The sequence below is a fragment of the Pongo abelii genome, chromosome 13, assembly GCF_028885655.2.
Source record: "Pongo abelii isolate AG06213 chromosome 13, NHGRI_mPonAbe1-v2.0_pri, whole genome shotgun sequence".
NCBI classification, from domain to species: Eukaryota; Metazoa; Chordata; class Mammalia; order Primates; family Hominidae; genus Pongo; species Pongo abelii.
Genome location: NC_071998.2, coordinates 59,761,133 through 59,782,425, shown reverse-complemented (window position 1 = coordinate 59,782,425; position 21,293 = coordinate 59,761,133). Strand labels below are relative to the sequence as shown.

At 38.6% G+C, this 21,293-nt stretch overlaps 1 protein-coding gene across 2 annotated transcripts in view; it reads right to left on the bottom strand.

Annotated features, from left to right (window-relative positions):
* ENTREP1 (endosomal transmembrane epsin interactor 1) overlaps positions 1 to 21,293 on the bottom strand; it is a 66,598-nt gene that overhangs the window by 14,536 nt on the left and 30,769 nt on the right. For both annotated transcript variants that reach the window (XM_024252320.3, XM_063714239.1), the window contains exons 3-6: positions 6,287 to 6,397; positions 2,025 to 2,153; positions 415 to 522; positions 148 to 281 (exon numbers count right to left, since the gene is read on the bottom strand). In XM_024252320.3, coding sequence (XP_024108088.1) covers positions 148 to 281; positions 415 to 522; positions 2,025 to 2,153; positions 6,287 to 6,397 — 482 coding nt within the window. The remainder of the gene's footprint in view (positions 1 to 147; positions 282 to 414; positions 523 to 2,024; positions 2,154 to 6,286; positions 6,398 to 21,293) is intronic.

The following is a 21,293-nucleotide window of genomic DNA, read 5'->3' as shown; positions in this document are numbered from 1 at the left end:
TTGGGCTAATGTTCCTCAAGTCAGGAAAAATTTTTCTTTTTCTTTTTCAAAGAAAAGTGAGATCTCATGCTGTGAGTTCTGGAGACACTTCAGTCTTCAGAACCCACAGCACCCCACTCAGACTGCAGGGGAACTGAGGAACGATACCTGCGGTTCATCCGGGGTGTGCACGAGTAAAATGTGGCAAAATAGGAAGGGGGAGGCACAGGCGGCACAAAATCATCAGGGTCCGGGATGCGTCCATGATCCTCCACTTCTTCAGCAGAAATCTGGGATTCATCCTGATTAAACAGCAGCTCGGTTAGTCAACAGCCTTCATTACAAAGGCACGGGGAGAGAGGCAGTGGATGACACGAAGGGGTCCATGGGCTGGCTCAGCGGAAACATGGCCATGATGCCCTTGCATAGACTTACGATGCAGGATCTCCTGGTTGCGAATATCTGGAGGTAGCGGAGGGCAGCGGCCACCAAGCAGACGGTGGTGGTCAGGGCATTCAAGGCACATAGCGCAAAGAGGACTTTCTGGGGCAAGGAAACAATAGCACCACTAAGTACTTCAACACACATCACCAGAATACAATGTAGAAAATCTTTAAAATAATAATAACACTGCCTCCATAAGACAATTCTCAGGAGAGGATGCATGTAAAGGACTTAGATGGTGTTTGGCTCATGGAAAGTGCCCACATAAATGCTGGCTATTATTATGACCCTCATGCAATAATGTGTACTTCTTAATTCCAAAAACTTATCTTAGAAGCTTTCTGTCACAGAACAACCTGGTATGACAGTATTTCTTTTCGCAAGCATCAGAATACTGTCTGGAAACATTCTTTCCAGGAGAGCAGTGAGCTTCTCTTCTGAAGCTGATTTCCCCAGGGATAGCAATTCCCAGCCTCCTCCCTCCCACAGCCTCCCACCAGCACAGCACACTGCTTAATTTGTGGCCACTAATTCTGTTTCAAGAGCAATTGGCTGCGCTGCCCCATGCACACGATGAGGACGCTGCAGGGGCTGGCCCAGCCAGAGTGTAAATAGGACTTCTCTCCACTAAACACACATCTCAAAATAGCAAAGGCCATTCCAAACGCTTCTGTTGGTACAGTCCTGGCTCCCTGAGTGGGGCTTTCCCCAAGCTAAGTCCTGGCTCAGAAAGTTTGGGGGTGACTCAGCTACGAAAAATGCAGAAGCCATGGAAAGCAGGCCATTTCCACATCCCACACAACCCAGAGCTGGTAGCTTGGAACAGTTCTCTCTTTCCTTGGAGATTCTTCCTCCCTACCAAAATGAAACCCAAAACAAGTATCTAAAGAAAACCGGTGAGAGTGGACTCTCTAAAAGCCATACCTCAGGGTTCACCAGCTGATTTGTCACTCGCTGAGCTAATGTTCCTTAAGTCAGGGCACAATTTTTATCCAATTCCCTGATGAAGGCTAATTTTGTATTTCTCTTCAACTGAGATCATCTGTTTGTTTAATCCCTTTGGCTTATTATAGTTGTTGCTTATTAAACAAGAGCTAAGGTGCTTCAATTCCCCCACATTTTCTGGCCAATCTCTCTCCTTAGTCTACGTGTTGCAGACTGGTAGTACTCAGTGGCCCATATGACCCATATAAGCAAACAAATGAGCATCAGAACAATGACACGAGTGTGCGACTTAAAGGTTTTACTAAAAGCTACATCGTATATATGTGTGTAGGTATACATATATACATATGCATATGTTTATATGCGGAAATATGTGTGTATGTGTATACATATACATATATATAGTCAGGCTCCTTTCCATTTTTTACTATCTTACAGTTCTTCAACACAGAGAAAGCTGTCCATACATAATTTAACACACACAATAATCTGTGGTTCTTTCTGCATTCAATTATGTCTCTGGGGTCACTCACATGTGCTTTCAGCAGCTTAATTGTTTGAGGGAGGTAATAGAACAGGAATATTTCAAGTAGGTTTGCCTTCTTTGGGGGCTCCGTGGTGTATTTACCGTGGGGGTGGGAATCTGTTTGAGGTACCTTAAGTAGAAGGTGAACAGCACTACAGGGCTGAACCGGAAAGAGTTTCAAGGCATTTTCTTTGTCTGTGCACTTGGCTGGTTGAAATTCTTCACAACAGAAGCAAATCTTGCCTTCACCTAAGTCCACCTTAAGGGAGGAAAGGTAAAAAAAAATACTTTAATTATTAAGAAAAAATACCCTGGCTCTACCATGGAGCACCAATCCTGTAGAATGAGATAAAGGCAGGGTTCTGTGTCAGGCAATGACTCTATCAGTCAGGATGGGCTAGGGTATAGCATGGTAACAACCAAAACCTAAATTTCAGTGGCTTTAACAAAACAAAGGGAATTTTAATATTCCTTCTTTCTCCTTTAAAGTCTCCAGCTGAGAACTTCCTGTTTTCATACTAATCCTGTTTAGTACTGACAAATAAGCAGCTAAATGAGATGAAGTATCAGCCTCCACTCTGCTCGTGTACATGACCTACTCTTCCTCAAAAGGAACCAAACTCACTTTTTTTTTCCAACACAATGCACTCTGATTTTCATTTTTTGCAATTGGTGCAAGCCTCAAGATCTTAACCTGAAAGCTCTATCTCTCTCAGACAATACTAGGCATCATCTTACAAAATACTCCCTTCCCAAACAAGTCCATTCTTGATACAAAGCATTTAGTTAAGTGGGAAACCAGGCCTATGTGGGCTGCACACACCATATAACATAGATGTCCAGCTCTTCAGAAACTTCAGTTACCTGGAACCTCTGGAGTGAGCCAGTCTGGATGGCAAAATTTTCCAGATGGGTGAAATTTAGTCCCTTTAAACAACCCTATTTGAAAGTTTACTCATTATACAAATGATCACGAATACCAATTAATTTTCCCACTGGATACAAAGAAGTCCTCAGACTCTGTGCAAAATGATTCCAGGCAACTGTGCACCGTGCGTTCCTGCTCCCCTATTCCTGATCCTTGCAGAATCTAATACCTTTACCTCCATTCTTAATCCCATCTCTGCCCAATATTTCTAAAAACTTGTTCTCACTTCTCATCAAAACTTATTCTCATTTCTCATCAGTCACGTTAGCCTATCCACAAACAAATCTGTAGAAGTCTCCCTGATCCTAAATAATGAACATCCACCCTGCATTCTTGGTGCTATTGCCTGAAGAGGTCAGGTCTTTGTCTTCCCCCTGTCGTCTTTCAATAGCAGCATTCTTAACCCTACCTGTACATTTGAATTTTCTGGAGAGCTTTTTAAAAAATGATGATGCCATCTTAAGCACTCAGGGAACTACAAATTAGAGTGACAGCAAGCTCTCACTTTGGCTTCATCAGACTGGCAAAACTTTAAAAAGAGAGAAACTCTCTTTGCTGGTGGAGACGTGGAGAGCCACTGGTAGAAACTCACCAGTCACTGCTGAGTTTAAGCCCTTTAATGAAGGAACTGACTATCCATTTTAAATTAAAAATACTCACTTCCCCAACCACTTTGGAAAACTCTTTAGCACCACATGATCCAGCAACTCCATGCCAAGGTATTCACTCAAGAAAAATGAAAACTGCCTCCCCAAAACAATAATGCTCACAGCAGCTTTGTTCATAATACCCCCAAACTGGAAACAACCTAACTGTCCATCAACAGGAGAACAAAAAAACAAAAAACAAATTCTGGTATTTTTATAAAATGAAATAGTGTCCTGAAAAAAGGAACAAACAACAGATACCATATAAAAATATGGATGAATTTCAAGAACATTACACTGGGAAAAATAATTCAGACACAAAAATTTTCAAACCATGTGACTCCATCTATATGAAGTTCAAGGACATGCAAAACTAACAAATGGTGAAAGAAATAGGAACAGTGGTTGCCTATGAGAGAGTAGAGACTGCCTGAAAAGAGACACTAAAGAACTTTTTAGGGTGACAGAAATACTGTTTGGAGTACAACAAACAATATTTTGTTTGGAGTATAGAAATTGTTTGGAGTATAACATGAGTGTATACATTTGTCAAAATGAATGTATACATTGGTCAAAACTTATAATGAACTGTACACTTAAGATTTGTGTTTTTCACTGCAACTTCTACCCCAATTTAAAAGCAATGGATAGAACAATAAAATGGTTGAATTTGTAATAATAAATGAGATAAGCAGGAGAAAAGATACTGCTGAGAACAATTCCTTGTCCTGGGAACCTACTCTGCTTAGGACTAAAATCTCCCTGAGGATATACAGAATGATATTAATGGCAGCACTGTGTCTATTGGTCAAAACCCAAGCCACAACAGGCAATAACAAAATAAGGAACTAATTTGGTAAAAGAAATTAAGGGTGTTAGTCTGTATTTAATCTATCTCTAAGTGATACATCTTTAAGTGATAAAAAACAGGATGCAGGGAAGTACATACAATATACCCCATTTTTAAAAAAATCATGAACAACCCCACTCCACACATATTTATGTAAGATTACATGACCATGAAAACATTATGAAATATAATTCCCCAGCCTGTTACTAAGGATTTGGGGTGACAGGTATGGGCAGAGTGGGAAAGAGAAGAGAAGAGCAACCCCTTGCCCAAAAAGGTTTCATTTGTCAATAATTTCCCCAAAGGAAAACAACACTTATAACATGATCCTGTTGATTATGTCCGTTTTTGTGCATAAAGAGATGCTTAACACATGGCCAAATTGTTATCCAGGGATAGTGGGAATTCAAATGATATTTAAGTTCTGCCTTATACTTTTCATGGCTTGCCCAAACTTTTATAATTACAACATCAGAAATAATCACAGTGTTGGTTTTGTGGTATATATATTCTGATATACAGAATATATAAAGAACTTCTACAACTCAATAACAAAAAAACAACTCAATTTTAAAATGTGCAAAAGACTTGTATAGACATTCTTCCTTTAATGAAGACATACAAATAGCCAGCAGGCATATGAAGAGACTATCAACATCACTAATCATAAGGAAAATGCAAATCAAAACCAAATGAGGTATCACCTTATACCCATTAGAATGGCCACTTAAAAAAAAAAGCAGAAAATAACAAGTGTCAGTGAAGATGTGCAGAAATTGGAACCCGTGTGCACTGTTGGTGGAAATATTAAATGGTGCAGTTGCTATGAAAAACTATACAAAGTTTCCTCAAAAAATTTAAAATAGAATTACCAAATGATCACTTCTGGTTATATATCCAAAAGAATTAAAAACAGGATCTCAGAGACATGTTTGCATGCCCATGTTCGTGGCAATGTTATTCACAATAACCAAGAGTGGGGGCCAACCTAAATATCCATCATAGATAAATGGATAAACAAAAGGTATCATGTACATACAATGGAATATTACATAGTCTTAAAAAGGAAGGGAATTCTAACACATGCTACAACATGATGAACCTTGAGGAGATGATGCTAAGTGAAATAATCCAGTCACAAAAAGACAAACAGCGTATTATCCTACTTGTATGAGGTACCTAGGGTACTCAAATTCATAGAAAGGGAATGTGAAATGGTGATTGCCAGGGGTTGGAGGATGGGGAGCTGTTGGTGTTAAATATGCATAGACTTTCAGTTTTACAAAATGAAGAGTTCTAGAGATTGGTTGTCAACAATGTGAATATACTTACCTCTACTGAACTGTAGACTTAAAAATGGTTAAGATGGTAAATTTCATGCTATGTGTATTTTACCACAATAAAATTTTTTTTAAGTTCAGAGATGGTACAAGTGCACAACCTCTTACTCACAATGCTGAAATCCAAAAAGCTCTGAAAACCAGAAGTTATGATAACAGCCTACTGTCCCAGACTCCACTGGCATGCTACATAATAAATAGTATATGCAAAATATTTAATCTTCTAAAATTGGAAAAACTCTAAATGCTGACACACATCTGGCCTCCAAAGGTTTCAGATAAAAGACTGTTGACCTGTATTCTGGCAATATCCATTTTTTTCTCTTTAGATGAGGACAGTCAGAGACTGATTGTGGACATCTGATCCATTCATTCACTAACTAAAGATGCATTATATCACTATGGTTCCGGTGTTTTGCTGGCTGGTCCCTGCTTTGGAAAAAGTAATCGACAACTTGGGTGAAATAATCAGCAGGCAGCTCTTTGTTTTGTTTTCCCACTTCCCTTTACCCATTTCAGGTTTCACTTCAGGACAGTTGCCTGATGCTGAATGTTGCAAGTCTCGCCAGGAACACCTGACAAGCCAGGGTCTGCCTAGATGCACAGTGATGTTTTAGGACTGCTTACCAGATCACACCTGGGCACGCTGGACACAAACTGGGCCCCTTGGCAGCCTAGGATAAATCCAGCTAGATTTAAGAGGACACAAACCACAGAGAGCAGCACGAAGAGGTTTACCTGAAATGGCAAGAGAATGGACAGTCAGTAAAAGATAACAGCTAAATTCAGACAGAGTTTTACCTGATTTTAAAAACTCATATTCTCTTCCAAGAGAACATTTTTTAAAGAAAAGATCAGAACCGTGTTTTTAATGTACAAACTTTTTTTTCACATTTTAGACTTCTTAAAATTGTGCTGAGGGATGCAACTGACTCTTAAGTCTTCTCAATAACCTCAAGTCCTTATTTTTTTCCTCTTTGAAAATAATTCTTACTCCCTTATCTTCCACCCACACATTACACTAAGCCCTAGCTATTTCCTCCTTGAGCCACTCTTATTTTTTTTTCCTTTAGTTTTGTGGGATCAGCAGCAAATAAACAAATACAGAACTCCGGAATATAAGTGAAACACAGGGACATCAAGGAGCTCAGAGCCTTTACTATCCAGAAATCACAGTACGCAGATGGACATAAAAATGGGTATTTTTTTCAGTTCTGAACACTTTAGGTACTAAAGAATATGCACACAAAGATTTTCCATGTGCTTTTCTCTAAAGTTAATTATTACAAATATTACTCCAAATAATTAAAAAATCGATAGTAGTCAACTGAGAAGCCAGTATTTACTTAGTACAAGTTAGAGATTATGCAGGCTTTTCAACTTGAGAGCCATGATTATTAAGAAAATCAAAATCTTATTGCAAATATAAAAGCAAATATAAAAGATTAGAGGCAATAATTATCAGGGTTAGAACCAAGCGTCAATTCAGGTAGCTGATATGTCAGAGTTGGCTGGTAAATAAGTTCACATATGAACTCTAAGGGAGAAATCTTGTTCTTTAACTATTGTTATTCCAAGTCAAGCTTGAAAGCATTTCCCGAGACCCATTTTATGAGTCAATGTTTAATATCACATGATGCCACTTTACCTAGGTGGAATTCCTTCTTCTCTCCAAGAGAAGTTTGGCTTCTTTCCTTTTACTGTTAATTTGGATGCAGCCTGTCATCAGATCTTGGGGAAAATACTAATGTAAGCTGCTGTTGTTACTGTTTCCCAGGCTGGATTCTCCAGTGTCTACTGGACTTGACTTGGGCAGCATATAGAATATGTCCCCTCTTGCACTGTATCATTTATGATTATGCCACAGTTTCTTGGAAAAGGAGAATACATAATTGGCAAGGGACAGGGCTTGACCTTCCCACATGGGCTTCTATTACACACTAGCAGTTGCTGCTCAAAGAGATCTAATATATCTGTAATCCTTATACCCAATAACACAATCACTGTTACTATGGAAAAGTCTTGAGTTTTCCTTTGGAAATTTTCTTTTAAGATAATATACAATGCCTTGAGAAAAAAGTGTGGTTATAATGCCCATCAGTACGCCAATAAAAATTAACATTATCAACTATAAAATGGGTGAGGGCCCATTATTCCTAACACTGAACCCAAAATCTCTTCACTAAAATCTTAAAGCCAGCCCACTGAAGGACACAGTTAGGAAAATCAATAGTAGGCAAGCTACAGACTGGTAGAAAATATTTTCATGCATATATTGAACAAACAACAACTTGTGTCCAGAATATACAAGTAACTCCTCAAATCAATAATAAAGACACAATCAACCCAATTAAAAATTGGGGCAAAAGACTTAAATAGACATTTCATACAGACACATAAAAAATATAAGAATAGCCAATAAGCACATGTAAAGGTCTTCAAATAATTAGTTGTCACAAGTGCAAAGTAAAAACCACAATGAGATACCACTTCACACCAACTAGAATGGTTAAAATGTAAAAGACTGACAAAACCAAGTGTTGGTGAGGATGAGGAACACTTGGACTCTCAGACACTGCTTGTGCAAGTATAAGATGGCACAACCACTTTAGAAAATTGTTTGTCATATGATAAAAAAAAAAAAAGCTCCTCATCACTGGTCATTAGAGAAATGCAAATCAAAACCACAATGAGATACCATCTCATGCCACTTAGAATGGCAATCATTAAAAAGTCAGGAAACAACAAATGCTGGAGAGGATGTAGAGAAATAGGAACACTTTTACACTGTTGGTGGGAGTGTAAATTAGTTTAATAATTGTGGAAGACAATGTGGTGATTCCTCAAGGATCTAGAACCAGAAATTCCATTTGACCCAGCAATCCCATTATTGGGTATATACCCAAAGGATTATAAATCATTCTACTATAAAGACACACACACAAGTATGTTTATTGCAGCACTATTCACAATACCAAAGACTTGGAACCAACCCAAATGCCTATCAATGACAGACTGGATAAAGAAAATGTGGCACATATTCACAATGGAATACTATGCAGCCATAAAAAAGAATGAGTTCATGTCCTTTGCAGGGACATGGATGAAGCTGGAAACCATCATTCTCAGCAAACTAACACAGGAATAGAAAACCAAACACCGCATGTTCTCACTCATAAGTGGGAGTTGAACAATGAAAACACATGGACACAGGGAGGAAAACTTCACACACCAGGGCCTGCCGAGGGTGGGGGCCTGGGGAGGGATAGCATTAGGAGAAATACTAACGTAGTTGAGAGTTGATGGGTGCAGCAAACCACCATGGCATGTGTATACCTATGTAACAAACCTGCACATTCTGCACACGTATCCCAGAACTTAAAGTATAATTTAAAAAAAAGAAAATTGTTTGTCAGTTTCTTAAAAATTAAATATAAATCTCCCATGCAGAAGAAGTGCAAATAATTTATGAAGCCACTGCCAAATTCTACCAAACTTATAAAGAAGAACTAACACCAGTTCTCCTCAAGCTATTCCAAAAAATTGGAGAGGGAATTCTCCCTAACACATTTACAAAGCTAGCATTATCCTAATACCAACACCAGACAAGAACACAACAAAAAAAGAAAATATCCAATGTCCCTGATGATCATAGACACAAAAATCCTCAATGAAATGCTAGCAAACTGAATCTAACAGCACATCAAAAAGATATACATCATGATCAAGTGGAATTTGTTCCATTCATGCAAGGATAGTTCAACATGCCCAAATCAATAAATGTGATACATCGCATCATGAGAATGAAGGACAAAAAGCACATGATCATCAAATTTAACATCCCTTCAACAGACTAGGCATAGAAGAAACATACCTCAACATAATAAGGACCATAAATGAAAAACCCACAGCTAACACCACACTGAATGAGGAAAAGCTGAAAGCCTTTCCTCTAAGAACTGGAACAAGACAAGGATGCCCACTTTTACTACTTCTATTCAACACAGTACTAGAAGTCCTATCCAGAGCAATATCAGGCAAGAGAAAGAAATAAATGGCATCCAAATTAGTGAAGAGGAAGTCAAATTGTTCCTCTTTGCAGATGACATAATCTTACAGCTAGAAAAATCTAAAGACTCCCCCAAAAGACTCTTAAATCTGATAAATAAATTCAGTAAAGTCTCAGGATACAAAATCAACATTTAGAAAATCAGTAGCATTTATATACACCAATAACAAATGAGCTGAGAAAGAAATCAAGAAGGCAATCCCATTTACAATAGCTACAAATATATATATATATGTATGTGTATATATATATATATATGTATGCGTATATATATATGTGTGTGTGTGTGTGTGTATGTGCGTGTGTGTGTATATAAAACACCTAGGAATAAATTTAACCAAGGAGGTAAAAGACCTCTAGAAAGAAAACTAAAAACACTGATGAAAGATATGGAAAAAGACAAAAACAAATAACAATACATCCCATGTTCATGGATTGGAAAAATTAATATTGTCAAAATGAGCATATTCCCCAGAGCAATCTAAAGATTCACTGCAATCCCTATCAAAATACCAATGACATTTTTCACAGAAACAGAAAAGAAATCCTAAAATTCATATGAAACCAAAAAAGAGCCCAAAGAGCCAAAACAATCCTGAGAAAAGCTGAAGGCATCACATTACCTGACCTCAAAGGTTATAGTAACCAAAACAGCATGGTACTGCTATAAAAACAAATATATAGACTAGGTGTGATGGCTCACACCTGTAATCCCAGCACCTTAGGATGCCGAGGTGGGAGGATCACTCAAGCCCAGGACTTCAAGATCAGGCTTGGCAACATAGTGAGACCTTGTCTCTACAAAAAAAAAAAAATTGTTTAATTAGCCAGGTGTAGTGGGGTGCACCTGTATTCCCAGCTACTTGGGAGGCGGAAGTGGGAGTATTGCTTGAGCCTGGGAAATCAAGGCTGTAGTGAGCTATGTTCATGCCACCGCACTTCAGCGTGGGTGACAGGCCAACAACCTGTCTCAAAATAAATTAAGTTAAATTAAAATTTTAAAAATGTAGACTAATGGAACAGAATAGAGAACCCAGAAATAAATCCAAATATTTATAGCCAACTGAGTTTTAACAGAGGCACCAAGAACATACATTGGAGAAAAGACACTCTCTTCAATAAATGATACTGGGAAAACTAAATAACCATATTCAGCAGAAAAAACTAGACCCCTATTTCTCAACATATACAAAATCAACTCAAAATGGATTAAAGACTTAAACATAAAACCTGAAACTAGGAAACTGCTAGAAGAAAACATAGGGAAAATACTCTAGAACACTGGTCTAGGCAAAGATTTTATGGCTAAGACCTCAAAAGCACAGGCAACAAAAACAAAATAGACAAATGAGACTATATTAAACTAAAAAGCTCCTGTGAAGCCAAGGAAACAATCAATGGAGTGAAGAGACAACCTGTAGAATGAGAGAAAACAAACTATTCATCTGACAAGGGACTAATATCCGGAATATACAAGAAACTCAAACAACTCAATGGCAAAAAAAAAAAAACCCAGTTGGAATTACCAATTGTACCAATGGGCAAAGACTGTGGATAGACATTTCTCAAAAGAAGATATACAAATGGTTAACAGGGTTATGAAAAAGTGCACAACATCGCTAATCATCAGGGAAATACAAATCAAAACCACAATGAGATAACATCTTAAAGTTAGAATGGCTATTATCAAAAAGACAAAAAATAACACATGTTGGTGAGGATGTGCAGAAAAAGGAACTGTTATACATTGCTGGTGGGCATGTAAATTAGTAGAGCCATTATGAAACACAGTGTGGAGATTCCTCAAAAAATAAAAATAGAGTTACCATGTGATCCAGTAATCCCACTACTGGATATTTACGGAAAAGAAAAGAAATCAGTATATCAAAGGGATTCCTGCACCGTTGTGTTTATTGCAGTACTATTCACAATAGCTAAGTTATGGAAGCAACCTAAATGCCCATCAACAGATGAAGGAATAAAGAATATATGGTATATATACACATTGAAATGTTTAATTGGCCATAAAAAAGAATGAAATCCTGTCATTTTGCAGCAACCTGAATGGAACTGAGGCCCTTATGTTAAGGGAAATAAACCAGGCACAGAAAGATAAATATTACATGTTCTCATTCACATGTGGGAGCTTAAACAGTTAATCTCATCAAGATAGAGAGTAGAATTATAGTAACCAGAGACTGAGATGGGTGCATGTGGGGTGTGGGGGATAGGATCAAGGAAGAGAGGTTGGTTAATGTATATAAACATACAATTAGATAGAAGGAATAAGTTCTAATGTTTGAAAGCAGAGTAGGGTGACTATAGTTAACAAAAATATATTGTATATTTCAAAATAGCTAGAAGTCTTGAAATGTCCCCAATACATAGAAATGATAAACACTCAAGGTGAGGGATATCCTAAACACCCTGATTTGATCATTATATGATCATTATTTTGTTGCTATCCATGTAACAAAATAGCACGTTTAACCCATATGTCCATATATTATGTATCAATTTTTTAAAACTGCATTGAGTGAAATTAGCCAGATACTGTATGATTTCACTTACTTAAAGTTTAGGAATAGAAAAAATAATCTATACTGATAGAAATTAGAAGAGTGATTGCCTATTTGTGAGGACGGCAGGGAGGGAGGAGATTGACTGGAAACACATGAAAGAATGTTCTGGGGTGATAATGTTCTACCTTTTGTTTTGGGTGGTAGTTACATGCATTATTCAAATTGTCAAAATTTAGCTAACTGAACACTTACAATCTGTAACAGCACTGTATATAAAACATACTTACCTTATTTTTAAAAAGAAAATCCTAAATCCAGCAGTCAAGGCAGGATTCTGAGATCATACAATGAATGTGGCTACTTCTAAAATGTCTGACTGACAGACAAGCTGAGAGAATGCTCCAGGGAGTCACTGCCTGGTAGGCTTCATTTCCCTCCTATACTGGAGGGGCTGCCAAGTACTAGTCAAAGTCAAATCATTAGAATGCCACTCCTGCAAAACCCAGAAGGAAGACCCGGGGTTTCATTTGTACACATAGACTGTGTACAAAATCGCCATGCACTGTTCTTCAACTTTATTCCGGCATATGACTTTACTATTATGTTATTAAAACTCTGGTCAAACTTAGCCAAATGGTCACCTGAATTACTCTAGCACAGACAACTGTGGCATATATGAGACATAGCTCTTTAAGAAGTTGGATCATCTTCCAGGATACAAAATATTGGAGTCATAAAGAACTCAGGGTTTACAGGGACCTTCAGAATGGATGCCTCTAGCTTTAACCTGGTTATAATGGGATCACTTCCAAGACCCAAATTTGTATCTCAAGCTTCATCAGATGGCATCCTCCTTAAACTGACGACAATAAAATATCAGCTGCCAAAGCACATTATAGTCACAAAGACGACTCAGCAACATCTGGGAAGGGGAAGAATTTCTTATATTTCTCATAAGAAATTACACTTGCCTTAAAAAAAAATCATAGCAGGTGATCAGAGTTTCTCTTGAAACTCAAATCTGAATTTGAAATATGGAGACCTGGCTCAAATTCAGGCTTTCCCACTTGTTTGCTGTGATATCTTAGGCCAATTCTGTGAGACTTTTCTCATCCATTAAGTGGGTCTATCTTCCCAACTACCTCACAAAATTATTATGAGAGTCACCTAAAATTATTTATATGGAAGTCCTTTATTAACTGCAAAATACAATGCACACAGTGTTATTATTACTGGGTATTTCCTCTTTGCAGGAGCAGCTTGTTATTGCAAAGTGAATTTCACAAAACACATTTCATTAGGTTTGGTACCAGAATTTCATTATTTTGCTTGTGACATCTGAATTTATGGCAGCTGGAAGGGACACTCAAATTGTAAGATAAATCTGCAGTTACATTATTTCCAAAACGTGTCCAAAAAGAATGATGTCTGCAGCCTCCTTTAGGAACTCGCTCTACACTGGACCACTGACATCTGCGTGTGGGGCATCTCTTGTTTGCTCTGCCACAGCCTCTCTCCACACTTACCCTTCCTTTACTCTACCCATGGGGAAGGCTGATGTATGCAGACTGGCTCAGTGGGGCTACTCTGCCCTCTGATCTCCAGTGAAGCTCAACCAACAGGGACCCCTGATGGAAAGAAGACCACAGGGAGGGAAGAGAGTGAGGCTGGGGGAGTTATTCTCCTGGTTCCTTCTCTGCAGCCTCAGGCTGGCTGTGTCCCTCAAAGGAAAGCCATACAGGCTCTCAGGGGTCCTCTGAACCTGACTCTGACTCCCAGATTCTTGCCACCACCCCCACTCTTCCCTGCAGGCTTAGAAAAGGTTAACAGTTTCACCATTCCCCATACCCTGCACATATCTTTGTGAGTCATCCCTTTATTAACCACTTGTCAATTGTAATTGTATTGTGTCATCTGTTTCCTGCTGGGAGCTTGACTGATACAACTTCTCTATAAAATTTTTCCTTATATTAATATTTAACCTAATTTTTTTCCTGCTCATTAAGCCCCATTCCTATTGTTCTCATTTCAAATTAATCATCACTTGCCCAGTGAAGTAAACGCTATGGGTTACTGCTCCTGAATTCTACTAAAGCCAATGCATCATTGGGGTTTACTCTCAAGAAACAGAAAAACACAAAGTTGACAGAGAACTGTCTTTCTAGAACTTGTATTTTAGACCGTGAGAGACAGTGGGCGCCAAAAAGTAGAGGGCTTGCCCCACATCGCCCTGTGGTCTTTAAAAGTGAGATGCAAAATCCAACTATTCAAGGATACATTGCAAAATCCAAGATCTAAAGAGCTAGTGCTCTCACAGGGACTAGCAACATGCGTGTATTGGTCAGGGTTCTCTAGGGGTGCAGAACTAATGGGATAGATTGATATATAAAGGGGGTTTATTAAGTAGTATTAACTCACACAATCACAAGGTCCCACAATAGGCTGTCTGCAAGCTGAGGAGCAAGGAAGCCAGTCTGAGCCCCAAAGCTGAAGAACTCGGAGTCCGATGTCCAAGGGCAGGAAGCATCCAGCACAGGAGAAAGATGTGGGCTGGGAGGCTAGGCCAGTCTAGCTTTTTCACGTTTTTCTGCCTGCTTTCTATTCACTGGCAGCGATTAGATGGTGCCCACCCAGATTAAAGGTGGGTCTGACTTTCCTAGCCCACTGACTCAAATGTTAATCTCCTTTGGCAACACCCTCACAGACATACCCAGGATCAATGCTTTGCATCCTTCAATCCAATCAAGTTGACACTCAGTATTAACCATCACGATGAGTTAAGTCTTCTATGCTTTTCTTATTTTTTGTTATTCATTTGAATCATGACTACTTTATGATATTTATACCAGGTGCCTTTATGATACTTATACCAGGTGCCTTTATGCAAAACGAATTATGTTTTTCAATTCAGTATTTTGAATTCACCTCAGCTCTGATCTCTGGTAATTGTACCCCCAGTTCATTCCAGGTCTCAATTAACTGACCCAATGAAAGAATGTTTGGGGAACCTGAGGCTATCAAGAAGCAACATCACCTTCAATTTGCCTATCCCTCCCTGCTAAGATTTCTTCATAATCCCTGTCACATAATATCATTAAATAATTATGCCTATCACAGCTTGGTATTGTTTGATACAAGATTTCATTCTTTAAATAGGCTGACCTTTCCCTTCTGCCTAAGGACTTTTATTTTGCTCCTTACTTCCCCACTGCTCCAATCTCAAGATGCGACTTAAACTCACTGTGCAGGTTTAAATAAATAAATAGTTCCAGTAACCGTGGGAAGGCAGAATAGTTTAAAAGTGAATAGGTTTTCAATGGTGAATTGAGCATAAGTATTTAGCTCTACTAGCTCCTGAAAACCCACTAAAATGACAGGAAAAGAAAATATTTTTAATGCAGAAATCCTTAAGGATAGACAGAACATGAGAACAGCAACAAAATTTTAGAAGGTAGAAAGTTGGTGGACAAGAATGAATTGACTCAGTGGTCCTGAGAAAACTGAATCCCACAAAAGCAATGAAGAAAGCCAAAACTCAACAGGATTTACTCTTCAGAATCCCCAGATGTTCAGAAATGGTGGCACCAGATACTCTTCGGAATGAAAGTGAGCCTCAACATAATACTGACAAGAGTCTATTAAAAAAAGAATTAGAAAATGGTACAACCACAATGGAAAATGATCAGCAGTTTCTAACAAAGTTAAATTTATACCACTCTATGACCTTTGCATATGTTCACAAAAAAAACATAGACAAGAATGTTCACAGCACATGCCATAATGGCCCAAAACTGGAAAGAACCAAAATGCCAATAACAGAAGAATGGATGAACAAATTATGGTACATTTCGTAAGTGGAATGAAACTCAACAATAAAAAGAAACAAACAATGGATGCATATAAAACATGGATGAATCTCAGAAACCTTATATTGACTGAAAGAAGCCAGACACAAAAAGGCATGTGCTGTATGATTCCATATTAAAAAAACTTCTAGAACACATAAAAATAACCTATGGTAGAAAAAAATCAGAACAGTGGTTTCTCTTGCAGGGAGAGAGAGGAATCAACTGAGAAGAAGCATAAGGAAACTTTATAGAATGCTGAAAAAGTTCTGTATCTTGATCTGGATAATGATTATACAGGTGTATACATGTATAAAAATTCAGCAATTTATACATTTAAGATTTGTGCATGGTACCATATATAAATTATCCCCTTTTAAAAAAAAGTCACTTAGAACTTCTGATTCCTTTTTCTGACCACAGCTTTGGACCCAGAAGAAAATCTCAACCGCAGCTAAAGGCTGAAAGATTTTTCACTGGAAAGCCAAAATTCTATGGAGCCATGCCTTCAAAATTTTGAGAGAGAATTCCAATTTTGGAATCCTATACTTAGCTAAAAATGTTGATCAAGTTTGAATAGGATAAAAATATTTTTACTTTTTTTTTTTGCAATTTACATAGAAGATTTTTAAAATGTGTTTTTAACATACCCTTTTCTCAGAAATCTACTACAGGATGCTCCACCAAAATTTGTGGGGAGCAAGGGAAAAAAAGAAGCTACAGAATCCAGGAAACAGGGATCCAACTCAAGAGAGGTTAAGGGAACGCCCAGGATAATGGTGAAAGGATGATAAAGATGATAGTAACATGAAGAGCCTACTGGGCAGCCAGTCCAGATAGAGCAAGTCAAAAGGCTCCAGGAAGGATGAAAGTGACAGAATATCCAACAGACGTATTTGAATATATGGAAGAGGGACTTAAACAATAAGAGGATGGTTGACATTTGTATCAATAATACACAGAAAAATGAAGCAAATGAAGAAGGACCTTTGAACAAGTTAACTTTTGTTAACTTGAAGAAAAATAAAATATTTTACTGGAGAGGAAAGAGGTTAGTCAAAATAAAATAAACACTGAAAATTGCTCTGACCAAAATCATGATATAACTTTATTGAGAAAGGGACTATAAAAGTATGTGTTGGGGCAGAGGGGTGAAATGTAACAGAGAAAGATTTCCTACTTGTCTACAATGCCTAAGTGACTGATTGCCTTTGGAAATTGGTTGAAGTGATTGTGTTTTGAAAATGGGATAAGGAACTGAAGATTTCTTCTTCAGACTTACAGCACTATTTGACCCTTTAAACTATGTGCACATATAACCTTGACAAATGGAAAAACTAAGTTTAAAGCATAAAATGGAATAAAAAACATGAACTCGGAGTGAGATAAATGTGTGTTTAATTTCTAGCCCATTGGCTTACTAGCCGAATAATCTTGAGCAAATTACTGAAACTCACTGGGTCTCATTTACTTATAAAAAATGAGTGATACCTCAAATGGCTGTTGAAAGGAACAACCAAAAAAAAGCAAAATAAGAGCATGTCTATAAAGCTGCCCACAGCAGTGCCCAACATGTAGAATATGTTCAATACATCTCTCCTCAACAAATGTACTTGTCAATTCACAAACTTTTAATAGATCAGGAACTATGGCCATCTCTCTGTCTTCGTGCCTATCCTCCAGCTTAGCACTTTTTTCCTTCTCCCTTCATGCAGTTGTCATCCCCATCTAGCCTGTAACTGTCCTCACTGTCCCACTCTCAGTCCTCACACCTGTCCCTGACCTTTGCCATCCGTGTTAGTCCATTTTCATGCTGCTAGAAAGAACTGCCCAAGACCAGGTAACTTATAAAAGAAAGAGGTTTAATTGACTCACAGTTCAGCATGGCTGGAGAGACATACAATCACAGCAGAAGGTGAAGGGGAAGCAAGGCAACTTCTTCACAAGGTAGCAGGAAGGAGATGTGCCAAGTAAAGGGGGAACAGCCCCTTATAAAACCATCAGATCTCATGAGAACTCACTACCATGAGAACAGGATAAGGAAAAATGCCACCATGATTCAATTATCTCCACCTGGTCCCTCCCTTGACACGTGGAGATTATGGGAATTACAATTCAAGATGAAATTTGGGTGGGGACACAAAGCCTAACCATATCACCATCTCACCTCAAGTTCTTAGTATGCTCATTGGTGGATGTGGGTATAAACCAACTTCCCAACTGGGTTTGGCCTCTATCACATCTGTCTGGCATCACATGCAGTATTCTAATAAGAAAGAAAGGCTTTGCCTGGGCGCAGTGGCTAACGTCTGTAATCCCAGCACTTTAGGAGGCTGAGGCAGGCGGATCACTTGAGGTCAGGAGATCAAGACCAGCCTGGCCAACATGGTGAAACCCCGTCTCTACTAAAAATGCAAAAATTAGCCAGGCATGGTGGTATACGCCTATAATCCCAGCTACTCAGGACGCTGAGGCAGGAGAATCGCTTGAATCCAGGAGGTGGAGGTTACACAGTGAGCCGAGATCGTGCTGCTGCACTCCAGCATGGGTGACAGAGTAAGACTCTGTCTCAAAAAAAAAAAAAAAAGAAAGAAAGAAAGAAACAAAAAGAAAAAAAGGCTTTATTAATGCTTCAAAAAATTTTTCCTTAACAATTAAATATGTTCAACAAATGTGATGCTTCTTTTTAAATTATCAGAAATAACACATATTTTTCCTAAATGTTAACAATGAATTTGTGCATGTACGTGTATTGTTTTTATTTAAATATGAGCAGTTCACCAAATTATTTCCTCATGAGAAGAAACTTCTAAGAAAGCAGGAACTTTTACTTCAAAAGGTGTTAATCCCACCCTAGAATTCTTCTCTTTCACACTCTGTTTTGTCTTTTAATTCCCCAAGAAAATATTACTGGTCCTCATTTAATCATTGTGCCCTTTTTTCCCCCTCATATGCAGCCTTTTGATACTGCTCAAAAATAAATATTAAAAAATCCTTTTCTCCAGTGGGGTAGAAAATCTGAAACAAGAACACAAAAACCTAAGTGGTGGTAAATAATACTGAATGAATGAGTCAGTCAACCAATCAATGGACAAATGAAAGAAAATCTATTCTTTCTGATAAGTGCTACATACAGGTATCATACATTCTTACTAATATTCTAGGACATATACAGACAGGCCTCAAAGGCAAACACCTGCTTGACTATCACTGCTAGCATGAAAATGGCTACCACCATTGCTTCTGCTGGGAACTCATCACTTCCTCAAGAAAGAAGACAGGAAGTGTTGGGACTTCAACTCCATTATGTCAAAGGAAGAAGTGAGAATGGTAGGTGGGTGGAAGAACAAAATACCTGTTCCTTAGAATTCAAGTTCCATTTTCCCACTGAAACAAGAACAATTGTGTGGTCTTGCTGAGACTCTAACTGCTATTTAACATGTATGTCCTCAGAGCCATGGAGTCCAAGTACCAAAAAACCTGATTAGTCACTGATTAATAAGACAAATGGCACAGGACCCGTGACAGTTAACGTAACCACTTATTTAACTCTTAACATTTTATGTTTTAATTCAATTTGGGGAAGCATTTCAATATAAAGATCTAGAATCATGAGCAAAGTCATCTGAACACAACACAATGGCGCTGGAAAAAAAATAATTAAAGACAAGGCACCAAACTAAAATTTTTCTGAACTGGTTTAGCAAAACGAATGCTTGGATTGACAGCCCAGCACCACAGCAACCAACAAAACATCATAAATCACAACCACTCACAAAGCCCACACTCTCACCACTGTCAACCTATTTCAGGAGCTCCCACATGCACTGACTTGGTTTGCCTGTGCACCTCTAATCCTTAGACCCCAACAGAACCTACTCCCAGTTTCAGTCCCTTGACACCCTTTAAACTTCTGCCAGAAGTTTGGCAGATACATTACCATCGCCCAGACCAGCTCTCCTTGCCAACAAGCCAAACACAGGCCCGTTGCTGTGAACAGAACCGACTGTTGCTCTTTCCTCTCCAGCATGCTGAAGTGCCAGGTTTACTCATATTATGGAAGTCCCTGATTTTCTTTCTATAAAGTGTTTAAGATATAATAATAACCATTGCTTTCTCACTCCTCTTTCAACAGGGGTGAAAGGCCTCTTGCTTCTCCTACCAGAGTGAGACACAAATATTTATCATTTGGGGACACAACTTTCAGGAGAGCTAAAAGCTCTTATAAGCCAGAGTTGCTTAGTCCTAGTGAAAACATACATGTCTCAAGGGCACTTTCAAGCCTCTTGTGAACAGCAAATTCTGCCCTATCCCAGGTCCCTCAGTCCCTCCTTTTAGCACATTGTCTCTCATTTCTCAGGAAAGTGACTTTAACAAAAATTTTTTTTTTTTTTTTTTTTTTTTTGTTGAGACAGTGTCTCACTTTGTTGCCTAGGCTGGCCTCACACTCCTGGTCTCAAGCCAATCCTTCCACCTCAGCCTCCCAAAGCACTGGGGTTGCTGGCATGAGCACTGTACCCAGCTGAAAAGTGATTTCTTATAAGCCAAGCAATCAGCCTCTGCAGAGAAGATGGGACCCTCAGCACATATCTACTCTATAATTCCTCAACTCAAGTTGGGCGTCACTATCACCCCTACATTAACAAGCTCTCATTAGGAATATGACCAAGACCAGGGCAGAGTCACAAGAGAAACAGTCAGTGGATCATGTGACACATGAGATTTATTGTTCCAATAAGGTGAGCTGGTCAGGAACCAGATCTGCTATGCCCCTTGGGAATAAGGTGGCCAAAATAAATTTTGATTTGAAGATTAGAAAGGCAGCAGAAAGTTCGTTGTAAACAAAGTTGCATATCCATGGTTCCTGAGACTCCACTTCTCTGGCTTCATTCCTCTTTTATCCTTTCCTCTGTGCCTCTCTAATTTTCTTTCTTTCTCTACTTCTGGCCCCTTCTTTGCTGCTTTTAGCTTCTCAAGGTTCAGCAGGTTACAGAGTCAGATCATATGACTCCCCAACCACAAAGATCACAGTTCCTAAGAAGAATCTGCAAACCAGGGTCAGCAGTCTCCAAAGATGGCCAACAGCAAGTCCTTCTCCCTCTGTACTCATATGGCGTTCCCCACATCACGAGGTGAGGTCCAGTACATACCATGGAATCTCATTCAGCCATGAAAAGGAATAAAGTTCTAACACATGC